Consider the following 19,349-nt stretch of genomic DNA (forward strand, 5'->3'; position numbering starts at 1 on the left):
GAGTGAACCATCGGACGGAAGATCTTCCTCTCTGTCTCTCCTCCTCTCTGTATATCTGACTTTGTAATAATAAAAAAAAAAATCTTTTAAAAAAAAGGGACTTTGTTGCTTTTAGAGCGGAAAATAGATGAGGAAAAACGTTCTGGTTTTCTCAAAAACAAAACAAAACAAAACAAAACAACAACAACAACACAAAGCCCACAAATTTCTCTCCCTTTGGTTTTGTTTCCCCACATTGTTGTGGATATAACCTGCTAGAGATCTTAGTCCAAAAATTACAAAATTGTTCATGATACAGAATTTTGTTCTTAGTATGTGTTTCAGCATACTTCCTCTTAGATGCTCACCGCCTGTTGGGCGAATACGTGTGCGCCTCCCTTCCGCTTGTAGAATTTACAGGGCTGCCTTGCTGGTTGTTTTTTTTTTTTTTTTTTTTTTTTTCCTGGAAGAGTAGTGTGGGGAAAAAAAAAGTCTTCTCGCATCCAATTACTCTGGAGGAGCGGGAAGAGCGCGGTTCGCACTTGATTACTCTACATCAGATGAAAGAGCCGCACCTGAGTGCAGGTGGGTTGCAGGCACCGCTCCCTGCTGCCCAGCCTGCCAGCCTGCTCACACCTCCCCCCGCCATGGATCCCTGCCTGTCAGTCCTGGCTCTTGGCGGCCTGTTAACTCTGGCCTTGGGACAGACATTCCAGTTTCAGGAAGATGCGTTTCTCCGGTTTCTGGGTTTAGACAAGACGCCTTCGCCCCTGAAGCTCCAACCCGTGCCTTATATCTTGAAGAAAATTGTCCAGGATCGAGAGGCTGCCGCCGCCACTGAGGTCACCCAAGACTTGTGCTACCTGAAGGAGCTGGGCGTCCGTGGGAACCTGATTCGACTTCTCGCAGACCACGGTAAGGAGATTGGGTGTTTGCAAAGAGAACGCGGGAAGTACGCGGTGTGAAGTGAGCAAAGGACTGGGCTGTCGCCTCCTTTTTGCTGAGATTTTCAAGGATGACCTTGTCTCCTGTCATCCGGCCTGCTAAGAAGCAAGTGTTCTGGACAACATTTTAATAGCCAGGAAATTAACCGGTAACCTTTGGAAGTCCTATAGCTAGCGCCTCATCAAACGACTCAAACCTTTTTTTTTTTTTGAGTCACCTGATTGGTGCTTCTGTTTGGATGAAAGGATTAAGGATGGATTAGCGCTCAGTCTCCCACTTTTTGACCCACAATACACATATCCTGTACCCTTTGGGATGCTAAGCGGAGCACGGGAAATGTTGAACTGTGCCCAGGAGTCTGTTTATCTCTCACACCTCCCCACTATTTTTCTGGGGGAAAAAACGCTTATTCCGATTTCTGGATACCAACCTGTAACACAATGGAGCTTCAAAAGTTTGCAGAAAAGTTGAGATGATTTTCCAAATCTATACCTAGCTTCACCTCTGCCATCTTGAACCTTCCAAGTCCTTTTACGTAAGGACTCTGGTGGGTGCCCTGCAATGCTTTCCCAAACTGACCAACCACCAGATCTTCCAGGGCCTCCCTCACTTTCGCACCTAATTCGTATTGAAATCCAAGGATAGGCGTGGAGGATCTGCATTTCTATACAGTCTCCCAGGTGGTTCAGGTGCGAATCGAGAGCCAAAGTTAGTTTTAGAGCTAGGAGAGAGGAGCTTGAATATTTATTCATTCAAGAAGCATTTATTGGATATCTACCTTGGCCTTGGGAATCCACAGGCTGATTTTTAAAACAAAGGTAGACAAATAGATTACTTTCTGGCCTTGGGTTGAGTACCAGCTGGTGGTGGAGTTCCGGGGCTTGGGGATGGGACTTTAGAAAAAATTCCTTGAGGGAGGGTGAGGGATGTGGGGGAAGCGGGGGAGGGGCAACAATGAAAGGACTTTTCTTGGAGAAAGAAGTGAGCTAAGAAGAAAATTTGGAGAACGCCTCCTCCCCCTCCTATGGGAAGAACTTGAATTTTTTTTCCCCCTGACAATCCTAACTCTTGATAGAAAGTCCAGGAAAAAGACTTAATCTCACCACTGTCGCAGTAGAGAAAACCCACCATCAATAACGATGTCGATTCTTTTGAAATTTTTGAATTTTTTTTCTTAGGCTGTAGGCTATACATTTGTGATGTTTTTAACAGTTGCATAATGTTGTCTTGATGTGTTACCCGTAGTGTGGCTGATGCCCTGTTATGACACACAGGTATAAAATGAAAAGTGTTGCTTTGTGGACCCCCTAACCCCATTTTATTTTATAAGATTTTAATTTCATTGGAAAGGCAGATATACAGAGAGAAGGAGAGACAGAGAGGAAGGTCTTCCGTCCGATGATTCACTCCCCAAGTGACCACAAGGCCAAAGCTGCGCCGATGCGAAGCCAGGAGCCAGGAGCTTTCTCAGGTCTCCCATATGGGTACAGGGTCCCAAGGCTTTGGGCCGTCCTCAACTGCTTGCCCAGGCCACAAGCAGGGAGCTGGATGGGAAGCAGGCCCCATATGGGATCCCAGTCCATGCAAGGCAAGGACTTTAACCACTAGGCTACCTTGCCAGGCCGGATGGACCCTTTTGTATTTGTATGTTTTCTATTCCCTGGGATAAATTCTGAGGAGGTGCATTGAAATTTGATATGGGCAAGTGTCTTTCAAGAGCTATGTCCCATCATGAGTGTTTGAGAAGTCCCACTTGCCAGAATTGACCTGAAATTGTTGTGGTTTAGTCTCCACTCAGAAAGGAGCATCGGCCTGAGAGAGCAGGTCAGTGGATTCTCATAGGTCGCCGGGTGAAGCTCCCCCAGGTCGCCGGGTGAAGCTCCCCTAGGTCGCCGGGTGAAGCTCCCCCAGGTCGCCGGGTGAAGCTCCCCCAGGTCGCCGGGTGAAGCTCCCCCAGGCGGTCCCGCTGGCCCGGGTTAATCATTTCTCACGCCTTCCTCTCCTGACACTGGTATCATTGGTTAGTTTTGTCTGTTTTGAAACTTCCTGTAAATAGACATACAGATTTTTTTTCTGTCTTCCTCTTTTACTCAATGCTACACTCATCACATTGAACCACGTTGGGCGTATTTGCAGCTCACTGACTCTCATTCTTACAGTGTTTCGTTCTAGTCACGTAGAATTAACCCATCCGTGCTCCAGGAGACGTCCAGTGCTTTGGTTTATACTTTTTACTAATTTGGTAGCAAAATCATTATGTTATTTACATTTTTAAAAGATTTATCTACGTATTTGAAAGAGATTTACTGGCAGCGGGGGAGACAGAGAGAGAGAGATCACGCTCCCCTTGCTTCACTCGCTAGAGGGCCAGACTTCGGTCAGGCTGCAGCCAGGAGCGGTAGCAGGGGCTGCAGGGAAGCGGAGCAGCCAGGACTGAAGTGGCGCTGGCGTCGGATGCAGGTGTTTCAGACAATGGCTTAGCCCATGACACCACAATGCCAGCTCACCAAATTTGTATTTACTTCCTAAAAATGTATGTTTTAAACTTTTAATGTAAAAGACAGAGGGCCAGAAGGAGAGCGCCCCATTCCCGCCCATTGGTTGACTCCCTAAAAGGCTGCGGAAGGTAGCAACTCACTGACTGTATCGGGTTCATTCGCAGGAAGCTGAATTAAAAGCTGAATTTGTGGGCCCAGCGTGGTAGCCTAGTGGCTAAAGTCCTTGTCTTGCACTGGTTCATATCCCGGCTTTTCCGCTTCCCTTCCAGCACCCTGCTTGTGGCCTGGGAAAGCAGTCAAGGATGGCGAAAGGACTTTGAACCCTGCGCTTGTGTGGGAGACCTGGCTGCTCCACTTCCCATCCAGCTCCCTGCTTGTGGTGCGAGAAAGCAATAGGGAATAACCAACAGCCTTGGGAACCTGCAGTTGTCTGGGAGACACAGAGAAGTTCCTGGCTCTTGGCTTCTGATTGGCTCAGCTCCAGCCATCTTGGCCATTTAGGGAATGAATCGGTGGATGAAAGATCTTTCTCTCTGTCTTTCCTTCTCTCTGTAAATCTTCCTTTCTAATAAAAACAGATCTTCCCAAATGACAGGATCTTGCCACTCAATACTCCTCCACACTTACATATATGGATTTTAATGCTTGCATTATATAGGTGGATATGAATTAAACACAGCATTACACTTGCTCTTGGCCAAAAGGCCGAGAAGCGATGATTAAACACAGTATTGATGATGATACTCACACGTCTCTTCCCTTTCAGGTTTCTATTTTTATTCCCCTAAAATATCCCAAGACAAATTTTGTCTGCAAAAGGCTCTTTACTTTAACCTGTCTGCCGTGCATGAGAAGGAACAGTTCACAATGGCCCAGCTGGGCCTGGACTTGGGGCCCAGCTCATACTTCCACCTAGGCCCGGACCTGGAGTTGTCTCTGTCTGTGGTTCAGGAGCCTTACAGGTGGGGCCGGTCCACACCTAAGCCGGGTAGAATCCTAGCCTTGCAGTCAGTGCCGCGGCCTCAGGGTACCCTTCGCTTCAACCTGCTGGACGTGGCTCAGCACTGGAAGAACAACCCCCAGAAGAACTTGGGCTTGCTGCTGGAGATACTGGTTAAGGACGACAGGGATTCTGGGCTTCATGTTGCCCTGGAGGACACCTGTGCCAGACTGAGACGCTCGCTTCACGCTTCCCTGCTTGTGGTGACCCTCGATCCTCAGCAGTGCCACCTTCCTCCCCGACAGAGGCGGGCAGCCATCCCCGTCCCCAGTCCTTCCTGCAGGAGCCTCTGCCACCGCCACCAGCTGTTCATCCACTTCCGGGACCTGGGCTGGCATAAGTGGATCATTGCGCCCAAGGGGTTCATGGCAAATTACTGCCATGGGGACTGTCCTTTCTCACTGACCACCTCCCTCAACAGCTCCAGCTATGCCTTCATGCAAGCTCTGATGCACACAGTGGATCCGCAGGTGCCCCAGGCCGTCTGCATCCCCACCAAGCTATCTCCCATTTCCATGCTGTACCAGGACAACGATGACAACGTCATCCTTCGCCATTATGAAGACATGGTAGTTGATGAATGCGGGTGTGGGTAGGATGTCAAACGTGGGAGAAGGAGTGCTCTTGATGGCAAATCTAATAAAATAACTTAGCTGGCTTCTGGCTTCTTAGATCTGGAGTGTCGATTCGTCATGGTTAATGGTGACCCTGGTAGAGAGCAGGTGAAGCAGTGGTTAAAACAAATCCCACATCGTAGGTCGTTTCCGACTCCAGCTTCCTGCTAATGTGGACGCTAGAGGGCAGCAGAGGATGACTTGGGTAGCTGGACTCCTGCCTCCTGCGGTGAGATCCAAACATTCTACCTCTTCTGTTGGGAGAGCTAACCAAATTAATCATGTAGTTTTTTCTCTAATTGCAGTTGTCATTGCCTTAAATCAATCATCCTACTATTGCGTGGACTACTTTTATGATTTTTTTTTTCCAGATTTGTTTATTCATTTGAAAGGCAGAGTTCAGTAGGGGACAAACACACACAAAGAGAGACAGAGACAGAGCGAGAGGGAGAGGGATTCCATTCATTGATTCATTCCCCCAGTGACTGCAGGGACCAGGCCTGGGCCAGGCTGAATCCACAAGCCAGGAACTTCATCTGTGTCCCCCACGTGGTGGCAGGGGTCCCAGTGCAGGGCCATCCTCTGCTGCCTTTGCAGGCACGTTAATTAGCGGGAGCTGGAGTCAAACCGGCACCCGTGTGGCATGCCACTCTCGCAGGCAGTGGCCAAGCTCATTGTATCACAGTGCTGACCTGAACTTGGATGTTTTTTAACCGGATCTTTTGGTTTCATTTTTAGATTTTTAAAAAAGATTTATTTATTTTTTATTGCAAAGTCAGATATACAGAGAGGAGGAGAGACAGAGAGAAACATCTTCCTTCTGCTGATTCACTCCCCAAGTGGGTACAATGGCCGGAACTGAGCCAATCCAAAGCCAGGAGTCAGGAGCTTATTCTGGGTCTCCCACGCGGGTGCAGTGTCCCAAGGCTTTGGGCAGGGAGCTGGATGGGAAGTGGGGCAGCTGGGATTAGAACTGGTGCCCATATGGGATACTGGTACATTTAAGGAAAGTACTTTAGCCGCTAGGTCACCGCACTGAGCCCAGGACCCATTCATTTCTTTAAGATTTCACTACGATGTGGGCCCAGTCCGGTAGCCTAGTGGTAAAGGTTCTGAGGCGTTTCCACTGAAAACAGCCGGCTGCTGCAGGGCCATGCGCACTGCTCTCATCATGCTTTCTAGGACAGAAGTGACTGGCAGTGTTGCTGTGTGGTGACACTGCCCCCTTGACCCACTTGGCAGCCTCCTGGGGCCTCCTTCCTCTGGCCAGCTCTGGCGAGAATTCTGCTGAATCAGTTTGGTCTCGATATCTGATCACTTTCAGTGTATGAGGGGAACTGCAAAAGTCTGAGAAAATTGAAGAATAAATTTATCTTGCTGTAAAAAATTGGAAATCTACATTTTAGAATCTTCAGACAAGTCACAGAAAATGGATATAACAAAAAACGTGTATGCACAATTTCTGATTTTTTTTTTTTTGCTTCAAAATAAGGTTACATTTGAAATTCGCTTTTTTTAAAAACCAAGTTTTTGAAGTGCTCTTATAGGGCAGGCTCCTCACTCTCCATCCCTACCACCCCAGGGGTGCCTGAGCCTCAGCCAGCTTCTCCCTGCATCCAGGATGCTTCCCCAACCAGCAGCTCCCATCTTCCTCCTCCTCCAGCCCGCCTACACATTTTAAAAATAGATATTTCCACCATTAGTTTTTGTTTAAAAAAAGATTTATTTATTTTTATTGGGAAGACAGAGTCACAGAGAGGAGAGACAGAAATATCTTCTACTTGTTAGCTTACTCCCCAAATGGCCTCAATGGCTGGTGCTGAGCCGATCTGCTCTGCAGCCAGGAGCCAGGAGCCTCCTCCTGGTCTCCCACATGGATTCAGGGTCCCAAGGCTTTGAGCCATTTTTTCCCAGGAGCTGAGTCCTGGAGCCAGGAGCCAGAAGCTTTTTCTGGGTCTCTCATGCGGGTGCAGGGTCCCAGTGCTTTGGACTGTCCTTGACTGCTTTCCCAGGCCACACGCAGTGAGCAGGAAGGGAAGTGAAACAGCTAGGATATGAACACTCATATGGATCCCGGTGCATACAAGGCGAGAACATTAACCACTATAGGCTACCTCTTCAGGCCCCAACTTACATTTCATGCTCAGTCCATGTGTATGGCTCTTGAGGCTTTGAGGTCAGAGTTCTGGGGCTCTAGCGTTGAGACCCTAAAGGGAGAGTTGGGTCCTGAGAGGGTGACCTCAAATCGGAAGTGCCTGTTGAGCCTTATGAATTTATGATTGGAACGTCATCCAAAGTTCAGACAACAGAGGATCAACGGAGAAGGGAAGCAGAGCATTTACTTCTTTCAAGGAAGAGTAAAAAAAAGTGGAGGAGTAACTTGGCCATGTCCTTATCTGAGGCTTCTAGGAGGAAGAGAGAGCACAAAACAGCTATGTGGCAACTCCCTGACTCACAGTTCCAGGCACAGCGCCCCTCCCACTTCAAACAGGGGCTTGGGGGCAAAGGGCAAAATGAGTGGAAGTAGGTGTTGAAGGCTTGGCAGGTTACAGTGAGTAAAGAAGGGCCACAACCCTGGTGTAGCACGTGAAGCTGCTTCCTGCTGTGCCAGCAGGCTGAAACGGCATCAATCCGAGTCCTGGCTTGCTCTATTTTTTTTTTAAAGATTTATTTATTTTTATTGGAAAGTCAGATATACAGAGTGGAAGAGAGACAGAGAGGAAGATCATCTGTCCGATGATTCACTCCCCAAGTGAGCCGCAACGGGCCGGAGCTTTGCTGATCTGAAACCAGAAGCCAGGAGTTTCTTCCAGGTCTCCTCTATGGGCGCAGGATCCCAAGGCTTGGGCTGGCTTCCACCGTTTCCCAGGCCACAAACAGGGAGCTCGATGGGAGTGGAGCAGCTGGGCTACAGACTGGTATCCATAAGAAATCCTAGCTTGTGTAAGTGAGGATGTAGCCACCAAGCTTCATCGTGGTGGGCCCTAAATAAACCTGTTGAAAAAGCAATTCATTTATTTTACTTAAAAGAGATTCAAAGGGAGAGGGAGACACAGATAAATGCCCGAAAGGGCAGAACTGGAGCAATGTGAAGCCAGGAGCAAAGAACGTTTTCCAAGGGTCTCACATGCAGGGACCCAAGGACTTACGTTTTCTCCACGGCTTTCCCAGGAGCATTAGCAGGAAGCTGGATCTGAAATGGAGCAGCCGGGACATGAACTGGTACCCATATGGGATGCCAGTGCTGCATGTGGAAGATTAGTCTGATATGCCACTGTGATGACCCCAATACATAAACATTAAAAAAAAAAAAAGAAGAAGAAGAAGGGAAATGAACCAATGCCATAGCATAGTGGGCTAAGCTGCAGCCTGTGGTGCCGGCATCCCGTATGGGTGCTAGTGTGAACCCTGGATGCTCCAGTTCTGACCCAGCTCCCTGTTTGTGGTCTGGAAGGGCAGTGCAGAGTGAGTTAAATGCTTGGGTCACTGCACCCAGGTGGGAGATCCAGGAGAATCCCCTGGCTCCCGGCTTTGGATAAGCTCAGTTTTAGCCATTGTGGCTCTCAGTGGAAGTGAATCAGATGATAGAAGATTTCCCTCCCTCCCTCTCTCTCTTATCTGTACTCTGTGCTTTCACATGAAAATAAAATAAATCTTTAAAAAAATGAAACTCCTCTGTTGGGACATGGTCCCTGCAGGTAAGTGCAAGAACCATGATAGGGAGCAGCCCAGCCCAGGCCGGGTTACGGTACCTACTGGCATACATTTGGTGCAGGCTGGGGGTGGACCATGCTGGGCCAGTTCACATCACCTGCTTATGAATCTGAGAGCCAGAATGGAGTGTGGGTCGGGTCAGGTTTGGTCGCAACACATGCCAGTACACATGGGTGCTGGGACTGGGTGCAGGCTGGGCTGAGCTAGGCTCTAGCCCCAAGCAGTGTGAGCTGGAACTGTGGGTCAGCCGGATCTGGCGAGGCTATAGCACCCATTGGCAAATGCTGACGTGAGGTGGGTTGTTCCAGGCCAGGCCGCAGCACCCAACCAGCACATGTGAGAACTGGAGGTGGGGAAGGGACTAAGCTGGTAGGGGGAATTGGAGAGCTCCCCTGCTGGACCACCACTCCCACTGGAGAATGTGAGCTGGGATGGGGGCAGACCAGACCAGGCAGGGCTACAACATCTGTTGGCCTCATGTGAGCTGGATCAGGGAAAAGCCAGGCTGGGTTGACTGTTCCTAGTGGTGCATGCATAAGTCAGTGCGTGAGGGTTAGTTGGGCTCTGCCACAGCATCGGCTGGCAGAGGCTGGAACTGGTGGGCTAATTCTGTCAAGTTAAATTGCAAAACCACCTGGAGAGTACATGATCCGGAAGTAGGAGTGGGCCCAGTAGGGAAACAGTGGGCACTTTCTTCGTGCGTTGGCATTCCGACTGGTGAGCATGGAAACCAAGACTGGGGGGCAGGCATGGCTAGACAGAGTGGCACCCACTGGCACCAGTTTGGGCTGGATAGTGGGGCTGGTTGGGCTGAACTAGGCTTCAATGCCCATTGACATGCATGAGAACTGAATGGGATGTGGGACAGACTGGACCAGTCTGCTGTACATACTAGCAAGCATGGGAACCAGGGCAGGGAATGGGCCTGGTGGGGTTATTGTGGGTCACTCCAAATGAGCTGCAGCTCCCACTGGTTTGTATAAGGGCTGAGTGTGTGGTGGGCAGGATTTGGCTGGGCTCCTACACCCATTGGTTCGTGTAGAAGACAGGGCTGGAAACAGAACTAATCCAGTAATTGTAACCACCAGGATACACATAAGCTGAGTGGGGTGACGGACTGTGCCAGACCCTGTACAAGAATCAGATCTGAGATCACCTCAGACGAACTTTCTTTGGGAATTCCCCCAACTGAACTGCTGATCTCAGAGCCCCAACCATGAAGAGAAGTGCAGGTTCCATGGTCTAACCGTGGAATGCAGGTGTCAGAGCTGAGCCTGCTCAGTGGCTCAGACAGAGAAGTGGACAGCGTAGCTAGATGCACATGGAGGATATGGTAGTCCGCTGGAGCCTGAAGAGGACACCTGATACCACAACAGAACTAATCATACAACTACCCCAGCCAAGTGATGGCAGTGAATACCTGGGCAAACGGAGACTAGAGTGGACTATGTCAGCCGGTGGATTCTGGAGCGATTTCATCATGCTTGGAATGGCAAGATTGGCAGCGATTCAGAACTGCTGATTGTCAAAACCACTTCAGCATGCCCTCCCAGCATGCCCTACATCAGGGACCCTGGGATGGTTGGAGGCTGGGTGTGGCTCCTCTCCTAGTCTCCCTGGTTCCCCTGGATACAGGAAGGAAAAAAGAGAATGTGGAAACAATGGTCTTACCCATTTTCTTGTAGCCCTTGACCCTTTGTACCCTAATCAACTATGTAAAGATCATCAAAATAATAATAATAATAAAAGAATAACTATAGAATAAAGTTGGCATTTAAAAAAACCCCAAAACAAAAAACAGAAGCAAAAAAATCTTTAAAAAGTAAAATAAAATAATGCTTTTCAATTCTGATGTCAACATAGACAGGATTTGGAACTTGGCATTCCCAGGGATCTACTTTACAGGCTTCATGTTGTTGATATCATCAGCCTTGTGATCGCCACTGATGGAGATCCCCACACTTCATTTCCTGGAGTTCTGCTACCTGTCTGCACAGCTCAGACACCCGCTTCTATTGCCTGATAGTCAGGAATGAGTCAGTCTCATTCCTTAGCCTCGTGGAAGCAGTTGGTAAGCGCCACACCCAAAGAAACAAAGTCCAGACACCTGCTGGGTGGTGCCAGCACCACCACAGCTCCTGAGGAAGGAGCCTGGAAACACAGCATGGCTTCAGAGAAAGGTAAACTCGATCTGCGACATGCCAGGTTTGATGTTCTAGAACAGTGTCTGTGTGTGTGTGTGCGTGCGTGTGCCCTGTTATGCTTGGGCCTTTGGGCATTTCCCAACTTTCCTATCACCAGCATTAATGATAATATCATTAAGCAAACTGTATGACGATGGCAAAGGATTCATATTTGTAAATAATGTTGACTACCTGAGTGCTTATCATGCCAAAATAAGTAAAGGCACGGCAGTTAAAATTGAAGTGGTCGCACAGGAACAGTGTGCTAATTGAGAGTTCATCTGAACAGGATTAATTGGGTATTGTAAAGTTACTTAGTGTTAGAAAAATAAACGAGAGAAAGGGGAATGCTTGAAGCCATGGAAGGAAGTGACCTTAGTTAAGGTGGAATTGAGCTGATCCTAAAGAAAGGGTAGAATTTACGTTGGTCAAGAGGAGCGGGCAATGCGGGGCTTCATTCCCTGAGGCCTAGGTATTACAAACCCTCATATAATCACACAGGTGGGGCTCGATGCTGGGATCCTCGGTGGCATCAGTTTGTGCCCCGACTGCCTCACTTCCCATCCAGCTCCCTGTCTGTGATCTGGGAAAGCAGTTGAAGACTGCTCAAAGCCTTGGGGACCCTGCACTTGCATGGGAGACCCAGAAGAAGCTCCTGGCTCCTGGCTTTAAGATCAACTCAGTTCTGGCCTTTATAGCCATTTTGGGAATGACCTAACAGATGAAGATCTTCCTCTCTGTCTCTCCTCTCTGTAAATCTGCCTTTCTAATAAGAATAAATATTAAAAAAAAAAAAAAAAGGCCACACAGGTGTAGGTGCACAGCACATTAGGAGTGTGTGTTTAGTTATTCTGGGAGGTTCATAAGAGTTAATTTACATTTCCCTCTCAAACACCTCTTTTTATTTTTACCATTCAAACATTTATTAAGCAGCAAAGGATACAAAGGTGATTTATAGTTAAAGAAATTGGCCATATGCATATGTAATAGAAAGCAATGTGCAAAGTTCACTGAGCTCATTGCCAAGGGCTAAGCAGTAGCTGCTCTGGACTCTGCCGTTGTCCACGCCCACAACGATGGACGTGTGACTGTGTATGCACAACTACACTACAGTAATGATACGGGGGAACTCAGAGAGGGGAGGGAATTGGGGAGGGAATAAGGGAAATGCCACGATCTGTGGAACTGTATCATAACACGACGATAATAATAATAAAACCAGCAACTGCTTCCAGCCTGCAAGGGGCAGCTCATGAAAGGGAGTGGGCGGGAAGATGAGACGTCAGGGTGCGTTGCTGACGCTGCTCAGAGCCACCGTATTTGTCTCGCCTTTGCTCTCCCAATCTTTGGGTTTCATTTACCAGGGGTGCCCAGGACTGTTCAATTCGCTTTTTTTTTTTTTTTTGACTTGCATGGATTTTCTTTTGCTTTAATGTCTTCTACAGAACTGGGTCCTTTTGGTGTCTTTGGAGTTTTTTCCTGTTTTTTTTTTTTTTTTTTTTTTATTTGAATGATTCTTGCCCTTTTGATCTTGGTGTCGATGGTTTGGAGTCTTTTCCATTCTGGTTTGATTTCTGTGCATCCTTGGCTGGCGTAGCTTGCACAAATGTCTTCACTGGAGCTTTTTCTTCATCTTCCTCATCATCTTCATCATCATCACCTTCATCGGCAGCAAGCTTTACTTTTTTTCTGGGGCACCTTGCTACCACTGCTAGGAGCAGATCGCTTTCCAGACATGCTTAATAACTTCACATCCTCCTCCTCTTCATCTTCCTCCACAGCTACTAAGAGCTGTCCACTAGTGTGCACAGGTTCCGAACCACACTTCAGTCTCGAGACCACAGGTGCTGTTATTTCAAAGCCCCCAAGGGAAACTGTTGGCTGTACAGACGTCGTCAAGGCTGCCAGTGTGGCTTGAATCGGACTGCCCTCTTCATGCCTGCCTCTGCTTCACCGATGTGGGGCTCGTCCTTGGCACCGGCATCCGAGCTGACCGTTCTCAAACATAACCGGTGCTCATCTGCATCACTGTCCGCTTTACAGGATGAGCTTTGTCAGCCTTCAGTTCACAACCGAGGAGATAGTTCTGGGTCCTCGGGGGGCTCATGTCCATGGAATCTTCCATGGGGAAGTGGGATGAGCTTGGGTGAGAGAAGGCAGACAGAGGATGCCCAGTGCTGCAAAGAACAGCCATGCAGGACAGAATCACACCAGGGAAACACCTTTTTTTAAAAAATAGATTTTAAAAAAATATATGAAAGGTAGAAATAAAGCTAGATCTTCACTTCCCCCAGTGGTGCATTGGCCAGAGCTGGGCCAGGCCAAAGCCGGATGCCTGGTACTCTGTCTGGGTCTCCCAGGTGTTTCACACGGGACAAGGACTTGGCCCATTTTGTGCTGCTTCTCCAGGTGCAATGGCAGAGAGCTGCATTGGAAGTGGGCAGCTGTAACTTGAACTGGCGCTCATAGAGCAGACCAGGGTACCAGGAAACAGCATTGCCTACTGTGCCACAACACCAGTCACCTCAAATACTTTTTTTTTTTCAAGATTTATTTATTTTTATTGGAAAGGCAGACTTACAGAGAGAACCTGAGAGAGACAGAAGAAAGATCTTCCAATGGCCGGGGCTGAGTTGATATGAAGACAGGAGCCCAGAGATTTTTCTGGGCCACTTTGGCACCTTGAAATACATATATATATTATATTTTAATATATTTTGGTGATAAATCTAATGTTGTAGTTCACTCTTTCCATATATATACAAATTGTTTCATGCTTTTGAAACCCAAATTATGTGAAGTACCACACTTTCAGTTTCTGATTAGCTTACAGACTACCATGGTAGTCAACTGACATCCTTTATTTATTTATTTATAAATAACATGTTTTAAAGATTTATTTATTTATATTGGAAAGGCAGATATACAGAGAGCAGGAGAGACAGAGAGAAAGATCTTCTGTCCATTGATTCACTCTCCAAGTGACTGCAATGACCGGAGCGGAGCCAGGAGTCGCTTCTGGGTCCCCCACGCAGGTGCAGGATCCCAAGGCTTTGGGCCGTCCTCGACTGCTTTCCCAGGCCACAGGCAGGGAGCTGGATGGGAAGTGGAGCAGCAGGATTACTCCCATAGGAGATCCTGGTGCAAACAAGGCAAGGATTTTAGCCACTAAGCTACTGTGCAAGGCCAGGAATTGAATCTCTTAAAAAAAAAAAAAGTTTTAGCATAGCTTTTCTTTATTGTAACAAACTAATCAAATACAATTAATATGAGACAACCTTCTAACTCCGTTTTCTATTGTGATTGCAGGTTTGAAGCTATTGAACATCTTTTATTTTTTTTCAGTAAATACATTTGTATTTGGGTGTTATTTGACATATCACGTTTTGGTCAACAGGTCCTTCACACAGTGACGAAACACTGAGGTAAGCAGGGCACTCCGATGCTTCCAGCACAATCCGTCCTGAATTGACGGGGATTTAGAGGCTGGAGGATGAAAGTCTGTGGTGTGGCTTCTTTTTTCGGTTTAACATTCCTTCTTACTTTTGCCTATTCCAATTTCATTCTCTTTTACTATTTCCTGTATGTTCGCTGTTGCATCTTTTGGTTAAGCGCCAACTTGCCTCTCAGATCTTGTCTGTTTCTTGTTCCGTTAAGTCATGTATTTTTATAGCGTTGAGTGAGAAGTCAGGGAACCGTTTAGTTACTCCAATTTCATCTTCCTCTGTTGTACATCTGGGCATTTTCCAGGCTTCCTATCCCCAGAAGATCATGTCAAGGAATGTATTGTCACATGAGGGGTGGCAGGGCTGGTCTGAATCATATCTGATGTAATACCCACGAATATGAGTGCAGACACTAGGGCTATATAAACTTATACTGTCTCTATACTCTAAAGGAATCCTTGAGCACATCCTTGAGTTTCCCTGAAGTCATGTCTTTCAGACATGCAGAATTAAGTACAATGAGGCCTTTAGGACAGTTTTTTAAAAAAAAGATTTACTTATTTTTATTGGAAAGGCAGATATACAGAGAGGAGGAGAGACAGAAAGGCAGATCTTCCATCCGATGATTCATTCCCGAAGTGGCTGCCATGCTGGAGCTGAGTCCATCCGAAGCCAGGAGCCCTGAGCTTCTTTCAGGTCTCCCAGGCAGGTTTATGGTCCCAAGGCTTTGGGCCGTCCTCGAGAGCTTCCCAGGCCACAAGCAGGCAGCTGGCTGGGAAGCAGGGCTGCTGGGATTACAACTGGCACCCATATGGGATTCCAGTGCTTTTAAGGCGAGGACTTTAGCCACTAGGCTATCATGCCGGGCTCTGATTTTTCATTCTTTTTGTTATTTGTTTATGAGACAGAGAAATAGGGAGAGCCCCCTCTGCTGGGTCTCTCCCCATACATGCCCACAATGGCTGGCATGGAGCCTGCCAGAGCCAAGAGTTAGGAACTGAATCCAGGTCTTGTATGTGAGTGACAGAGACGCAACTGCTTGAGCCGTGAGCTACTGCCTCCCAAGTTTTGCACTGGCAGGAAGCTGGAGGCAGGAGCCAGAGCTTGGGACCAAACCCAATCTAATCAGGGAAGTGAGCATCTTTCGCTTTTGTGTTAATTTTTAAATACTTACTGATAAATTTTGAAAGGCAGAGTTTCACAAAGAGAGACGAATAGACAGAGAAATAGTGAGTGATTTCACCTGCTGGTTCATGACCCATTTGGCCACAACAGCTAGTGCCGGCCAAGGCTGAATCCAGAAGTTATAAGCTTCTTCCAGGTCTGTGTGTGGGTGGCAGTGGCCATCTTCCACTACTTCCCAAGTTCCATTAGCAGGAAGCAGCATCAGAATTGGAGCAGTCCGGAATATAACCTGGTGCCCACATGGGAAATGGTGTCACAGGTCACAGCTCAACCCAATGCAACCCCACAGTGGACCTTGCACAGTGGGCTTCTTAAGCACTAGGTCAATTGCCTGCCCCTGTTTTCTCGGACTTTAACTACAGCAGCTTGTAGCAAATTTTAGCTTCCACACTTGAGAAAATGGACTGAAGATGCAAAGATAAAGTAAAGAGCTTGGTACCTCCACAGACGAGTTAGAAAATAAAAAGATAAAACACAAAGTTGGAGTGTAGTCACCAGAGAGCATGAGTGGGGAATGAAACCTTCAACACATGTAAAAGGAACTGATCATTTGGGCCATGAGCGATAGGCTGGTGGCTAAAGTCCTTGCCTCGCACGTCCTGGAGCCCCTGTGGGCACCGGTTTTAATCCTGGTAGCCCCACTTCTGACCAGTTACCAGCTTGTGGCCCGGGAAAGCAGTTGAGAATGGTCCCAAAACTTGGGATGCTGCACCCGCCTGGGAGACCTGAAAGACGCTTAGGGCTCCTGGCTTCGGATTGACTGAGCTCCAGCCTTTACAGCCGCCTGGGAAGTGAATCATCGGATAGATGATCTTCCTCTGTGTCTCTCCTCCTCTCTGTATATCTGACTGTCCAATTGAAATAAATCTTTAAAAGAAAAGAAAAAAAGAAAGTGATCATTCACACAGAGCTCCCGTAAGATGTCATGTGTCCGAGGTGTCTCAGGGCAGAGGGGAACGAGACACGATGTCTCAGCTCCTTCTGAAGAAGGCAAGGCCGCATGAGGATACTCATACATTACAGGAGGAGAATCGAACCCTGGGACTTTGTGGAATCCTTTGAGCCCAGAGCCCTCCGTAAAGAGACCTACCTGCTTTATGAACTCCGGTGGACAAGCGGCAAGATCTGGCGAAACGCCAACAGAAACACCACCCAGCACGCAGAGGTTAATTTTATAGAGAAGCACATTTCTGAAAGACGCATCCGCCCATCCACCAACTGCTGCATCACCTGGTTCTTGTCCTGGAGTCCCTGCTGGGAATGTGCCAAGGTCATTAAGGAATTTCTAAGTCAACACCCAAGGGTGACACTGGTTATTAATGCAGCCCGGCTCTTTTATCACACGGATCCCCAGAACCGGCAAGGACTCCGAGATCTGGTCGCGAGTGGTGTCACGATCAAGATCATGAGCATGGCAGGTAACGTCAACAATGCGGTCATGGTGTATGTGCTTCCTGGTGAGGAGACGGCATATGGTGGACTGGAAATCTCAGAAATGGAAGTCCAAAGTAGGAAGGAATGTCCCCAAAACACAGCTTATTTCTCCACTCCTTTCATAAGGATTTATTTTGTTATTTTTATTTATTTGAAGGCTGAATGACAGATAACATACACACACATGAACACACATAGAAAGACTTTTCCATCTGTGAACTGATTCCTGAAACAGCTGCAATACCAGGTCTGAGCAAAGCACCATAGACCCAAGTATCTGAGCCATCTTCTACTGCTTTCCCAGATTCGTTAACAGGGAGTTGGTTAAATGGAATAGTTGGGACTTGAACTAGGGCTTATATGTGTTGCTAGCACTGCAGGTGGTGTCTTAACCTGTTGGTCTGCAGTGCTGGTTTCTTTCTCGATTCATATTACCAGGGCTCTCGGGCATCTCCACCTGGATGGATTTAGGGAGTCTGATTTATCATCCACAGCAAATAGGTCAAAACCATTACATAGAGTGTACAAGAAGACGTTAAAAGGTTTGCTAGGGAACGTGCTAGGGAGCAGGAGGTGAGTATGGCTCCTCTGCTTGCAACCCAGCCTCTTGTTAATGCATCCTGCAAGGCAGAGGGTGGTGGCTCAGGTGTTCAGATCCCTGCCATCCCAAGGGAGACCTGGATGGAGTGCCAGGTTCCTGGCTGTGGCCTGGCCCAACCATGACCGTTCTAGGTATTTGGGGAGGGAATCAGCAGATGGAAGAGAATTTGTTGTTCTGTTTCTGTGTTGCTCTGCCTTTCAAGTAGATGAAAATAAAGGAATGAACTGTTAAAAAAAGGTTTTGTGGAACAATGGAATTACAGGGTCATTTCAGTTTCTTGGATCAAATTGAAACTTATGCATCATTTTTCTCCAGAAAGTTTAAATGAAGACCCTTCTTGTGTCTAGATTTCAAATTGATTTGCACCCAAATAAGTTTATCTTTCATTTTACAGCCCATGATCCTTTTGACATATCTTTGTACTTTAAAGTTGGGTTCTATTCCAGTAATTCACCATTGTTTTTTGCTGAATGAACAAAAATTCTTTTTCCTTAGAGTACCGTTACTGCTGGGAGCAATTCGTCAACTACCCACCAGGGGAAGAAGCTTGCTGTCCAAGGTACACACCTGAACCCATGATGATGTATGCCCTGGAACTCCTGTGCATAATTCTAGTAAGTTCTCTAGAGGACAAATATCTGATGTAAAAGGAAGTGTGCTTTTTCAAACTTTTCTTCTCATCATCTCTTTGCTGCTTATTTTAGATTTAGCTATTTTACTAATTCATTCTTTTTTTTTTTAAAGATTTATTTTATTTTATTGGAAAGTCAGATATACAGAGAGGAGGAGAGACAGAGAGGAAGATCTTCCGTCCGATGATTCACTCCCAAAGTGAGCCACAACGGCTGGTGTGCGCCGATCCGATGCCGGGAACCAGGAACCTCTTCCAGGTCTCCCATGCGGGTGCAGGGTCCCAATGCATTGGGCCGTCCTCAACTGCTTTCCCAGGCCACAAGCAGGGAGCTGGATGGGAATTGGAGCTGCCGGGATTAGAACAGGCGCCCATATGGGATCCCGGGGCGTTCAAGGCGAGGACTTTAGCCGCTAGGCCACGCCGCCGGGCCCTACTAATTCATTCTTCTTTTTTTTCTTTTTTTTTTTTTTAAAGATTTATTCGTTTTATTACAGCCAGATATACACAGAGGAGGAGAGACAGAGAGGAAGATCTTCCATCCGATGTTTCACTCCCCAAGTGAGCCGCAACGGGCCGATGCGCGCCGATCCGAAGCCGGGAATCTGGAACCTCTTCCGGGTCTCCCACACGGGTGCAGGGTCCCAATGCATTGGGCCATCCTCAACTGCTTTCCCAGGCCACAAGCAGGGAGCTGGATGGGAAGTGGAGCTGCCGGGATTAGAACTGGCGCCCATATGGGATCCCGGGGCGTTCAAGACGAGGACTTTAGCCGCTAGGCCACTGTGCCGGGCCCGGCATGTCATAATTCTTGAACCAAACGCCAGCTGAAATAACATTTCAAAATGTTCATTGCAATAATTTTGGTTTTAACATATTCATTGTAAGGATTAAGTATAATTCTGTGTTTTTTTTTTCTAGAATCTCCCACCCTGTTTAAAGATTTCAAAGAGTCATCAAAATCTGCTTGCATTTTTCAACCTTACTCTTCAAAATTGCCATTACCAAAGGATTCCACCTGACTTCCTTTTAACTCTAGGACTGGTACGGCCTTTTGTGATTTGGAGATGAATAGAATGATTCTTTCTGTTCACACTGTTTCAAGAAGAAAGCACTGAT

At 47.4% G+C, this 19,349-nt stretch overlaps 2 protein-coding genes and 1 pseudogene across 2 annotated transcripts; 2 read left to right on the forward strand and 1 right to left on the reverse strand.

Annotated features, from left to right (window-relative positions):
• The first annotated feature begins 626 nt into the window (after positions 1-626).
• Positions 627-5,018, forward strand: GDF3 (growth differentiation factor 3). Its single transcript, XM_004596471.2, has 2 exons — positions 627-894; positions 4,189-5,018. Exons 1-2 carry the CDS (start codon positions 627-629, stop codon positions 5,016-5,018), a joined length of 1,098 nt encoding a protein of 365 aa, XP_004596528.2.
• A 7,250-nt stretch (positions 5,019-12,268) lies between these two features.
• On the reverse strand, positions 12,269-13,058 carry LOC105942408 (nucleophosmin-like; annotated as a pseudogene).
• A 3,506-nt stretch (positions 13,059-16,564) lies between these two features.
• On the forward strand, positions 16,565-19,337 carry APOBEC1 (apolipoprotein B mRNA editing enzyme catalytic subunit 1). Its single transcript, XM_004596421.2, has 3 exons — positions 16,565-16,982; positions 18,095-18,213; positions 19,152-19,337. The coding sequence occupies exons 1-3, from the start codon at positions 16,565-16,567 to the stop codon at positions 19,299-19,301; spliced, it is 687 nt and encodes a 228-aa protein (XP_004596478.2). The 3' UTR covers positions 19,302-19,337.
• Positions 19,338-19,349: the final 12 nt, after the last annotated feature.

This window comes from Ochotona princeps, chromosome 27 (assembly GCF_030435755.1).
Source record: "Ochotona princeps isolate mOchPri1 chromosome 27, mOchPri1.hap1, whole genome shotgun sequence".
NCBI classification, from domain to species: Eukaryota; Metazoa; Chordata; class Mammalia; order Lagomorpha; family Ochotonidae; genus Ochotona; species Ochotona princeps.

Excerpts from the sequence above, each read along its gene's own strand:
- GDF3 (XM_004596471.2), top strand. The coding sequence starts at position 627 with ATGGATCCCTGCCTGTCAGTCCTGGCTCTTGGCGGCCTGTTAACTCTG. Across the intron at positions 895-4,188 it reads TCGACTTCTCGCAGACCACG|GTTTCTATTTTTATTCCCCT; the intron begins GTAAGGAGATTG and ends CTTCCCTTTCAG.
- APOBEC1 (XM_004596421.2), top strand. The coding sequence starts at position 16,565 with ATGAGGATACTCATACATTACAGGAGGAGAATCGAACCCTGGGACTTT. Across the intron at positions 16,983-18,094 it reads CAAGATCATGAGCATGGCAG|AGTACCGTTACTGCTGGGAG; the intron begins GTAACGTCAACA and ends CTTTTTCCTTAG. Across the intron at positions 18,214-19,151 it reads AACTCCTGTGCATAATTCTA|AATCTCCCACCCTGTTTAAA; the intron begins GTAAGTTCTCTA and ends TTTTTTTTCTAG.